Genomic DNA, 12,395 nt, shown 5'->3' with positions numbered 1-12,395 from the left:
ATTGCCTCCCATTCTCCCCATACTTTTGGATGTCCCCATGTCCCCCATTACCCCCCATTGCCCCCCATAGCCCCCATTACCCCCATTGTCCCCATTTACCCCCATTACCCTCATTACCCCCATTGCCCCCATTGTCCCCATTGCCCCTATTGCCCCCATTACCCCCATTGTCCCCATTGCCCCCTTTTGTCCCCAATGTCCCCCATACTTCGGGATGCCCCCCTTGTCCCCATTGACCCCATTACCCCCATAGACCCCATTACCCCCATTGGCCCCATTGCCCCCATTGTCCCCATTACCCCCATTACCCCTATTGTCCCCATTACCCCTATTGCCCCCATTACCCCCATTGACCCCCATTACCCCCATTACCCCCATTACCCCCCTGTCCCCCCTTGTCCCGCAGCCCCACGCTCAGAGCCTGGAGACGCTGAACCTGGGTCACAACCCCATTGGGAACGAGGGGGTTCGGAACCTGAAGACGGGGCTGATCGGGAACAGATCAGTGCTAAGACTGGGGCTGGCAGCCACCAAACTCACCTGTGAAGGTGGGGGGTAATGGGGGCAATGGGGGCAATGGGGGTAATGGGGTCAATGGGGGTAATGGGGATAATGGGGGTAATGGGGGCAATGGGGGTAATGGGGGTAATGGGGGCAATGGGGGTAATGGGGGCAATGGGGGCAATGGGGACAATGGGGATAATGGGGGTAATGGGGGCAATGGGGGTAATGGGGGCAATGGGGGCAATGGGGGTAATGGGGGTAATGGGGGTAATGGGGGCAATGGGGGTAATGGGGGTAATGGGGGTAATGGGGGTAATGGGGGCAATGGGGGAAATGGGGATAATGGGGGTAATGGGGGTAATGGGGGCAATGGGGGCAATGGGGGCAATGGGGGTAATGGGGATAATGGGGGTAATGGGGGCAATGGGGGTGATGGGGGTGATGGGGGCAATGGGGGTAATGGGGACAATGGGGGCAATGGGGGCAATGGGGGTAATGGGGACAATGGGGGTAATGGGGGCAATGGGGGCAATGGGGGTAATGGGGGCAATGGGGGTAATGGGATCAATGGGGGTAATGGGGGCAATGGGGGTAATGGGATCAATGGGGGCAATGGGGTCAATGGGGGTAATGGGGGCAATGGGGGTAATGGGGACAATGGGGTCAATGGGGGTAATGGGGACAATGGGGTCAATGGGGGTAATGGGGACAATGGGGGTAATGGGGGCAATGGGGTCAATGGGGGTAATGGGGGCTATGGGGGTAATGGGGTCAATGGGGGTAATGGGGTCAATGGGGGCTATGGGGGTAATGGGGACAATGGGGACAATGGGGGCAATGGGGTCAAGGGGGTGGAATACCCCCCATATCCCCCCATTACCACCCATTACCACCCCCATATCCCCCCATATCCCCCCATATCCCCGTACCCCCCATACCCCCCATATCCCCCCATATCCCCCCATATCCCCCCATACCCCCCCATACCCCCATATCCCCCCATATCCCCCCATATCCCACCATATATCCCCCCATATATCCCCCCATATCCCCCCCATATCCCCCCATATATCCCCCCATACCCCCCCATATCCCCCCCATATCCCCCCATATGCCCCCCATATCCCCTCCATATCCCCCCATATCCCCCCCATTATCCCATTACCCCCCCATATCCCCCCATATATCCCCCCATATACCCCCCCATACCCCCCCGTACCCCCATATCCCCCCATATCCCCCCATATCCCCCCCATATCCCCCCATATCCCCCCATATACCCCCCCGTATCCCCCCATATCCCCCATATCCCCTCCATACCCCCCCATATCCCTCCATTATCCCATTACCCCCCATATCCCCTCCATATTCCCCCCATATCCCCCCATATCCCCCCATATATCCCCCCATATCCCCTCCATACCCCCCCTATATCCCCCCATATCCCCCCATATCCCCCCATATCCCCCTATATCTCCTCATACCACCCCCATACCCCTCTATACCCCCCTATATACCCCTCTATACCCCCCTATTTCCCCCATATCCCCCGCTATACCCCTTATACCTCCCCTATACCCCCCATTACCCCCCCATATCCCCTCCATACCCCCCATATCCACTCCATACCCCCTATATCCCCCCATATCCCCCCCATATCCCCCCATAGGAGCAGTAGCGGTGGCCGAGTTCATCGCCGAGAGCCCCCGTCTGCTGCGCCTGGACCTGCGTGAGAACGAGATCAAGACGGGGGGGCTGATGGCGCTGGCGCTGGCGCTGAAGGTCAATCAGTCCCTGCTGCGCCTCGACCTCGACAGGGACCCCAAGAAGGAGGCGGTGAGGGGGGTATAGGGGCATATAGGGGGGTATAGGGGCATATAGGGGGTATAAGGGGTGTATAGGGGGTATGAGGGGGTATAGGGGGAATGGGGTGGGTATGAGGGGGTATAGGGGGGTATGGAGGGGTATAGGGGGGTATAGGGGAGGTATAGGGGGGGAATGGTTGGGTATAGGGGGGGATATGGGAGTATGGAGGGGGTATAGAGGAGAATAAGGGGGTGTAGGGGGGTACATGGGGGGTATGGGGGGAATAGGGGGGTGTAGGGGTGTACAGGGGGGTATAGGGGGGAGGTGAAGGTCAACCAGTCCCTGCTGCGCCTCGACCTCGACAGGGACCCCAAGATGGAGGCGGTGAGGGGGGGGGATATATAGGGACGTATAGGGGTGTATGGGGGGGTATAGAGGGTTATAGGAGGGTATTAGGGGGTATAGGGGGAAATGGGGAGGTATAGGGGGTTATAAGGGGTATAGGGGGGGATATGGGGGGAATGGGTGGGTATAGGGTTGTATAAAGGGTGTATAGAGGGGGTATAGAGGGTTATAGGGGGGTATGGGGAGTTATAGGGGGTTATAAGGGGTATAGGGGGGGATATGAGGGGAATAGGGGGGTATGTGGGGGTATATGGGGGTATGGGGGGTATAGGGGGGGATATGGGGGGTATAGGGGGTATGGGGGTGGTATAGGGGAGGTGAAGGTCAACCAGTCCCTGCTGCGCCTCGACCTCGACAGGGACCCCAAGAAGGAGGCGGTGAGGGGGGTATAGGGGCATATAGGGGGGTATGAGGGTTATAGGGGGGTATGAGGGTTATAGGGGGGTATAGAGGGTTATAGGGGGGAATGGGGTGGGTATGAGGGGGTATGGGGGGCTATAGGGTGGTATGAGGGGGTATAGGGGGGTATGGGGTAGGTATGAGGGGGTATAGGGGGGAATGGGGTGGGTATGAGGGGGTATAGGGGGTATGGAGGGGTATAGGGGGGTATATTGGGGGTATGGGGAGGTATAGGGGGGGATATGGGGGGTATAGGGGAGGTATAAGGGGTATAGCGGGGGATATGGGGGAAATAGGGGGGTATAAGGGGTGTATATGGGGGTATAGAGGGTTATAGGGGGGTATGGGGAGGTATAGGGGGTTATAAGGGGTATAGGGGGGATATGGGGGGAATGGGGTGGGTATGAGGGGGTATATGGGGGTATGGGGGGTATAGGGGGGGATATGGGGGGTATAAGGGGTTACAGGGGGGTATAAGGGGGTATATGGGGGTATAGGGAGGGTATATGGGGGGTATAGGGGGGTATAGGGGGTATGGGGGTGGTATAGGGGAGGTGAAGGTCAACCAGTCCCTGCTGCGCCTCAACCTCGACAGGGACCCCAAGAAGGAGGCGGTGGGGGGGGGGGTTATATAGGGGTGTATGGGGGGGATATGGGGGTATAGAGGGTTATAGGGGGGTATGAGGGGGTATAGGGGGGAATGGGGTTGGTATGAAGGGGTATGGAGGGGTATAGGGGGAATATGGGGAGGTATAGGGGGGGATATGGGGGAAATAGGGGGGTATAGAGGGGTATATGGGGGGGTATAGAGAGTTATGGGGGGGCATATAGGGGGTATGGGGGATATAGGGATGGTATAGGGGGTATGGGGGTGGTATAGGGGAGGTGAAGGTCAATCAGTCCCTGCTGTTCCTCGACCTCGACAGGGACCCCAAGAAGGAGGCGGTGAGGGGGGGAGGTTATATAGGGGTGTATAGGGGTGTATGGGGGAGTACAGGGGGGTATGAGGGGGTATAGGGGGGTATAGAGGGTTATAGGGGGTTATAGAGGCATATAGGGGGATATAAGGGGGTATAAAGGGTTATAGGGGGAATATGGGGGTGGTATGGGGAGGTATAGGGGGTTATAAGGGGTATAGGGGGGAATATGGGGGGAATAGGGGGTTATGGGGAGGTATAGGGGGGTATGGGGAGGTATGGGGGGTATAAGGGGTGTATATGGGGGTATGAGGGGCTATAGGGGGGTATGGGGTGGGTATAGGGGGGTATATGGGGGGGTATAGAGAGGGTATAGAGGGGGTATAGAGGAGAATAGGGGGGTTTGTAGGGGGGACTGGGGGGGAAGTGAAGGTCAACCAGTCCCTGCTGCACCTCAACCTCGACAGGGACCCCAAGAAGGAGGCGGTGAGGGGGGGGGGGTTATATAGGGACATATAGGGGTGTATGGGGGGGTATAGGGGGGTATGGGGTGGGTATGAGGGGGTATAGGGGGTTATAAGGGGTATAGGGGGTTATAAGGGGTATAGGGGGGATATGGGAGGAATAGGGGGGTATGAGCTGGATATAAGTAGGATATAGGGGGTATAGGGTGTATTAGGGGATATAGGGGGGTATATGGGGGGTATGGGGGGGTACCCCATTAATCCCCCTTTTTTCCCCCCCCCCCCCAGGTGAAGAGTTTCCTGGAGACTCAACGAGCTCTGCTGGCCGAGATCCAGAGCGGCTGCAAACGGAACTTTGCTTTGGCCCGAGAACGGGACCAGGGGGGGGACACGCAGGACACCCAGGACCCACAACCCAGCCTGGACCCACAGACCCCACAGGACCCAGAGAACCCACAGGACCCAGAGAACCCACAGGACCCACAGAACCCACAGGACCCAGAGAACCCACAACCCAACCACGACCCACAACCCAACCGGGACCCACAGGACCCAGTGCACCAACAGGACCTAGAGCACCCAAAGGACCCAACCCCCTCCCAGGACCCCCAGCACCAACAGGACCCTCAACCCCCCCAGCACCCAAAGGACCCACAGACCCCACAGGACCCACAGACCCCACAGACCCCACAGCACCCACAGACCCCACAGGACCCAAATCCCAATCAGGACCCAAAGGATCCCCAGCACCCAGAGCCCCCCCAGCACCCAAAGGGCCCCCAGCCCCCTTGCACAGCCATAGGGGGGGACAACATGGGGCTGGGTGGGATTAGGGGGGGGGACACTAATGGGGACGACCCCGACAGCATTAGGGATGGAGAGAGGAGAGGAGGGGGGAGGGGAGGGGGCAGCGATTCCAGCTGTGATATGGGGGGTGGTCGGGGGGGTGTGAGGGTGGGGGGGGGAAGGACAGAGACCCCCGTGTCCCCCCATGGGGAGCAGCAGAGAATCCTGGTCAGCAGCCCCGGGAGGGGACACAAAGTGTTTGTGGTGACACGGGTGGACAGCGGGGACACGGCCATAAATAGGGGAGGGGGAACTGGGATCAATGGAACTGGGATGGATAGTATTGGGGTGAAAAGAACTGGGATGGATGGAACTGGGGTCAGTGGAACTGGGATGGATGGAATTGGGATCGATAGAACTGGGATCAATAGAACTGGGATGGATGGAATTGGGATGGATGGAATTGGGATGGAGGGAAATGGGATCAATAGAACTGGGATTGATAGTATTGGGGTCAGTGGAACTGGGATGGATGGAATTGGGATTGATAGAACTGGGATGGATGGAATTGGGATCGATAGAACTGGGATTGATAGAACTGGGATCAATAGAACTGGGATGGATGGAACTGGTATCGATGGAATTGGGATCGATAGAACTGGGATGGATGGAACTGGGATGGGTAGTACTAGGATGGACGGTACTGGGACAGCCACCACCATTGGGATGACCACTACTGGGATTAATGGGGCAGCCACTACTGGGACGGTCGTTACTGGGATGACCAACACCACCAGTGGGATGACGGCCACCAACACCAGTGGGATGACCACCAACACCATTGGGGTGACCACCAACACCATTGGGGTGGCCACCAACACCATTGGGGTGACCACCAACACCATTAGGGTGGCCACCAACACCATTGGGATGACCAACACCATTGGGATGACCAACACCAGTGGGGTGACCACCAACACCAGTGGGGTGACCACCAACACCATTGGGGTGGCCACCAACACCATTGGGGTGACCACCAACACCAGTGGGACGACCACCAACACCATTGGGACGACCACCAACACCATTGGGGTGGCCACCAACACCAGTGGGGTGACCACCAACACCAGTGGGGTGACCACCAACACCATTGGGGTGACCACCAACACCAGTGGGGTGACCACCAACACCAGTGGGACGACCACCAACACCATTGGGGTGACCACCAACACCATTGGGGTGACCAACACCATTGGGATGACCACCAACACCAGTGGGGTGACCACCAACACCATTGGGGTGGCCACCAACACCATTGGGGTGGCCACCAGCGGGATGACGGCCACCAGTGGGTCCAGCACCACCAGTGGGACGGGCAGCATTGGGACGATGGGCAGCATTGGGATGGTGACCACCAATGGGGCGGCCAACAACAGCGGGATGGACAACGATGGGATGATCGATGATGGGACGGCCAGCAATAGGATGTACAAGGATGGGATGGACAACAATGAGATGGACAACGATGGGATGGATAATAATGGGACGGCCAGCAATAGGGTGGACAACAATGGGATGGACAACAATGGGATGGACAACAATGGGATGGACAACGATGGGATGGACAACAATGGGATGGACAACGATGGGATGGACAACAACGGGATGGACAACAATAGGATGGCCAACAGCGGGATGGCCAATGATGGGACGGCTGATTATAGGATGGACAATGATGGGACGTCCAATTATGGGATGGCCAACAGTAGGATGGACAACTATGGGATGATCGATGATGGGACGGCCAACAGTGGGATGGCCAATGATGGGATGGACAACGATGGGATGGACAACAATGGGACAGTCACTACTAGGATGGCCAATGATGGGATGGACAAAGATGGGATGGCCAACATTGGGATGGACAACGATGGGACGGCCAACAATAGGATGGACTATTATGGGGTGGCCGCCATTGGGACAGTCACTACCAGGATGGCCAACATTGGGATGGACAACATTGGGATGGACAACGATGGGATGGACAACGATGGGATGGACAATGATGGGACGGCTAATGATGGGACAGCCACCACCAGTAGGACGGCCAACATTGGGATGGACAACATTGGGATGGACAACATTGGGACGGCCAACATTGGGACGGCCAACAATAGGATGGACAATTATGGGATGGCCAGCAGCACCGGGGTGGCCGCTGGTGGCCCAGTGCTGCCCAATGGGCTGAAGGCAGAACTGGGCCGAGCTCTGCCCGACGGTGACGGCAAAGGGGGGAGCTGCGGCGCTGAACACGGTATGGGGGGGGACAGGGGGGATATGGGGGGGAATGGGTCCTAAATGTCCCTATGGGGGTACGGGTGGGACCGGATCCCAAGTGTCCCCAATGGGGTCATTGGTGGGACTGGGCCCTAAATGTCCCCAATGGGATGGAAGTGGGTCCAGATCCCAAGTGTCCCCAATGGGGTCATTGGTGGGAGTGATCCCAAATGTCCCCAATGGGTTCACAGATGGAATGGGATCCCTAATGTCCCCAAAGGGAAAAAGAGGGGACTGGGTCCCGAATGTCCCCATAGGGTCACAGGTGGGACCTGATCCCAAATGTCCCCATGGGGTCACAGATGGGTTCGGATCCCAAATGTCCCCATGGGGTCACAGATGGGATCTGATCCCAAATGTCCCCGTGGGGTCACAGATGGGACCTGATCCCAAATGTCCCCATGGGGTCGGATCCCATTGATCCCATTGATTGCTGTTGTTTCAGAGCTGAGCTGCTGCCGGGACGAGCGGGATCTGGAGGAGCTGCTGTTCGAGGCCAGCCAGGATGCGGGGCAGGAGCCGCCATGACAGCGCCGGGGATGGGGGATGGATTTGGGGTTGGGGTTGGGGTCCGGGTTTGGGCTCAGGTTCCGGGTTCAGGATCAGGGTCCAGATTTGGGATCAGGATCCGGATTTGGGATCAGGGTCTGGATTTGGGCTCAGGTCCAGATTTGGGATCAGGATCTGGATTTGGGATCAGGGTCTGGATTTAGGATCGGGGTCCAGATTTGGGCTCAGGGTCCAGATTTGGGATCAGGATCCGGATTTGGGATCAGGGTCTGGATTTAGGATCAGGGTCCAGATTTGGGCTCAGGGTCTGGGTTCAGGATCAGGGTCCGGATTTGGGCTCAGGGTCCGGATTTGGGGTTGGGGTCTGGATTTGGGCTTAGGGTCTGGGTTTGTGATCAGGATCCAGACTTAGGATCAGGGTCGGGTTCGGGATCAGGGCCCAGATTTGGGCTCAGGGTCCAGATTTGGGCTCAGGGTCCGGATTTGGGATCAGGGTCTGGATTTGGGATCAGGGTCTGGATTTAGGATCAGGATCCGGATTTGGGATCAGGGTCTGGATTTAGGATCAGGGTCCAGATTTGAGCTCAGGGTCCGGATTTGGGCTCAGGGTCCGGATTTGGCTTAGGGTCTGGGTTTGTGACCAGGATCCAGACTTAGGATCAGGGTCGGGTTCGGGATCAGGGCCCAGATTTGGGCTCAGGGTCCAGATTTGGGCTCAGGGTCCGGATTTGGGATCAGGGTCTGGATTTGGGATCAGGGTCTGGATTTAGGATCAGGATCCGGATTTGGGATCAGGGTCTGGATTTAGGATCAGGGTCTGGATTTAGACTCGGGGTCCGGATTTGGGCTCAGGGTCCGGATTTGGCTTAGGGTCTGGGTTTGTGACCAGGATCCAGACTTAGGATCAGGGTCGGGTTCGGGATCAGGGCCCAGATTTGGGCTCAGGGTCCAGATTTGGGATCAGGGTCCGGATTTGGGATCAGGGTCTGGATTTAGGATCAGGGTCTGGGTTTGGGCTCAGGGTCCGGGTTTGGGATCGGGGTCCAGGTTTGGGGTCAGGGTCTGGATTTAGACTCGGGGTCCGGATTTGGGCTCAGGGTCCAGATTTAGGATCAAGGTCCAGGTTCGGGATCAGGGTCCAGATTTGGGCTTAGGGTCCGGGTTTGTGACCAGGATCCAGACTTAGGATCAGGGTTGAGTTCGGGATCAGGGCCCAGATTTGGGCTCAGGGCCCAGATTTGGGATCAGGGTCCGGATTTAGGATCAGGGTCCGGGTTTGGGACCAGGGTCCGGATTTAAGATCAAGGTCCAGGTTCGGGATCAGGGTCTGGGTTTGGGATCAGGATCCAGGTTTAGGTTCAGGGTCCAGATTTGGGCTCAGAGTCCGGGTTTGGGATCAGGGTCCAGGTTTGGGATCAGGATCCAGATTTGGGGTCAGGATCTGGATTTAGACTCGGGGTCCGGATTTGGGCTCAGGGTCCAGATTTAGGATTAAGGTCCAGGTTCGGGATCAGGGTCCAGATTTGGGCTCAGGGTCTGGGTTTGTGATCAGGATCTAGACTTAGGATCAGGGTTTGGGTTCAGGATCAGGGCCCAGATTTGGGATCAGGATCCGGATTTGGGATCAGGGTCTGGATTTGGGATTGGGGTCTGGATTTGGGATCAGGGTCTGGATTTGGGATCGGGGTCCAGGTTCGGGATCAGGGTCTGGGTTTGGGATCAGGATCCAGACTTAGGATCAGGGTCCAGATTTGGGCTCAGGGTCTGGATTTGGGATCGGGTCTGGATTTGGGATCAGGATTCAGATTTGAGCTTGGGGTCCGGATTTGGGGTTGGGAATGCAGAGTTGGGCTCAGGGTCCAGATTTGGGATCGGATCCAGGTTTGGGATCAGGATCCAGGTTTGGGGTTGGGAATCCAGATTTGGGCTCAGGGTCTGGATTTTGGATCGGGTCCGGGTTTGTGATCAGGATCCAGATTTGGGTTCACGGTCTGGATTTAAGATCAAGATCGAGATATGGGCTCAGGGTCTGGATTTTGGATCGGGGTCCGGGTTTGGGATCAGGATCCAGATTTGGGCTCAGGGTCTGGGTTTAGGATCATGGTCTGGGTTTGGGGGTCCAGATTTGGGCTCTGGTTCCAGCACTGGGATCTGCTGTGGGGTCTCAGGGGCCCCAAATGGTTCCTGGTCCCAATGGGGTCCCCATAATGTCCCCAATGGTCCCCAGTGGGGTCCCCAATGGTGTCCCCATAATGTCCCCAATGGTCCCCAGTGGGGTCCCCATTGATGTCCCCAGTGGTGTCCCAAAGGTGACCCCAATGGTGTCCCCATAATGTCCCCAATGGGGTCCCCAAGGAGATGCCGCCATGTCACCAACGGGATGTCACCGCATCCCCTAAAGGGTGACATGGTCCCCATAGGGTGACCCTGACCCCAATGTAGGTGACCCTGATCCTAAAGGGTGACCCTGATCCTAAAGGGTGACCCTGACCCCATTGTTAATGGCTCTGACCCTAAATGTGAGCCTGACCCCAAAGAGTGACGCCATCCCCCATTGGTGACACCGTCCCTTAAGGGTGACCCTGACCCTAAAGGTGGCCCTGACCCTAATGTTGGCAACCCTGACCCTAAAAGGTGACCCTGACCCCATTGTTAATGGCTCTGACCCTAATGTTGGTGACCCTGACCCTAAAGGGTGACACCATCCCCATAGGGTGACCCCAACCCCAAAGGAGACCCTGACCCCAATGTTGATGGCTCTGACCCTAAAGATGACCCTGACCCCAGTGTTGGCAACCCTGACCCCATAGGGTGACCCTGACCCCATAGGGTGACCCTGACCCCAAAGAGCGACACCATCCCCCATTGGTGACATGGACCCTAAAGATGACCCTGACCCCAATGTTGGTGACTCTGACCCCAAAGATGACGCTGACCCTAAAGGTGACCCTGACCCTAAAGATGACCCTGACCCTAAAGATGATCCTGACCCTAAAGGTGACTGACCCTAAAGGTGACCCTGACCCCAATGTTGGTGACCCTGACCCTAAAGGTGACCCTGCCCCTCTCAGGCTGTTCTCAGGGGCTGTGGTGTTGGGGGGGGGTCCATATTTGGGGTCATTTTGGGGTCTTTATTTGGGGTCCTTATATGGGCTCTTTATTTAGGGTCTTTATTTGGGGTCTTTATTTGGGGTCCTTATATGGGGTCTTTATTTGGGGTCTTTATTTGGGGTCTTTATTTGGTGTGAGGGGGGAAGGATTCGATTTTTCTCCTTTTCTTGCTGTTTATTTTGCTCCTTTTTGGGGTTTTTTGGGTGTTATTTTTTTTTCCCCATCCAGAAGTGCAATAAATGGGGGGGGGGTCCTGGGGGCTGCTCCCCCCCCCCCCCCCTTCCTCCTCCAATGGGGTTTTGATTAGTGCTGATTTCTGTCAACGCGGAACAAATGGGGTGGGGGGAGTAAGGCCTTGTCCCCATCCCATATCCCATATCCTATATCCCATATCCCATATCCCCACCCCATATCCCATATCCCATATCCCATATCCCCATCCCATATCCCATCCCATATCCCATATCCCCATCCCATATCCCCATCCCATATCCCATATCCTATATCCCATATCCCATATCCCCACCCCATATCCCATATCCCATATCCCATATCCCCATCCCATATCCCCATCCCATATCCCATATCCCCATCCCATATCCCATATCCCCATCCCATATCCCCATCCCATATCCCATATCCCCATCCCATATCCCCATCCCATATCCCATATCCTATATCCCATATCCCATATCCCCATCCCACATCCCATATCCCCATCCCATATCCCCATCCCATATCCCATCCCATATCCCCATCCCATATCCCATATCCCATCCCATATCCCATCCCATATCCCATATCCCCATCCCATATCCCATATCCCATCCCATATCCCATCCCCATTCCATGTCCCCATCCTTGTCCCCATCCTTGTCCTATGTCCCCATACCATTTCCATATCCCCACATCCCCCCCATATCTCCATATCCCACCCCATATCCCCATCCCCACCCCATATCCCACCCCATATCCCCATATCCCACCCCATATCCTATGTCCCCCCTCTGTGTCCCCATCCCACATCCCCCCCCTCCACTTTTTGACCCCAAAAAAGCCCATTTAAGGTTCAGATACATTCAGTACTTTATTAGAACATCACTGCCCTCCCACGGCCACCCCATAACAGCCCCATGGCCACCCCATAATGATGAAT

At 56.6% G+C, this 12,395-nt stretch overlaps 1 protein-coding gene across 11 annotated transcripts in view; it reads left to right on the top strand.

Moving 5' to 3' along the window:
- LOC107307183 (uncharacterized) overlaps positions 1 to 11,531 on the top strand; it is a 42,906-nt gene extending 31,375 nt beyond the window's left edge. For 4 of the 11 annotated variants that reach the window (XM_085534617.1, XM_085534616.1, XM_085534618.1 and 1 more), the window contains 4 exons: positions 407 to 548; positions 2,174 to 2,340; positions 4,784 to 7,595; positions 8,064 to 11,531. In XM_085534617.1, the coding sequence (XP_085390743.1) occupies positions 407 to 548; positions 2,174 to 2,340; positions 4,784 to 7,595; positions 8,064 to 8,146 (3,204 nt within the window). In that variant the 3' untranslated portion in view covers positions 8,147 to 11,531. The remainder of the gene's footprint in view (positions 1 to 406; positions 549 to 2,173; positions 2,341 to 4,783; positions 7,596 to 8,063) is intronic. The other 7 variants (XR_014941519.1, XR_014941518.1, XR_014941516.1 and 4 more) reach the window with 7 other exon arrangements.
- The last annotated feature ends 864 nt before the right edge of the window (positions 11,532 to 12,395 follow it).

This window comes from Coturnix japonica, unplaced genomic scaffold (assembly GCF_054131305.1).
Source record: "Coturnix japonica strain WE unplaced genomic scaffold, WE-NBRP24 Scf089, whole genome shotgun sequence".
Lineage (NCBI taxonomy): Eukaryota > Metazoa > Chordata > Aves > Galliformes > Phasianidae > Coturnix > Coturnix japonica.
The sequence above is the reverse complement of the archived record's forward strand: the minus strand, read 5'-3'. Positions and strand labels throughout refer to the sequence as shown.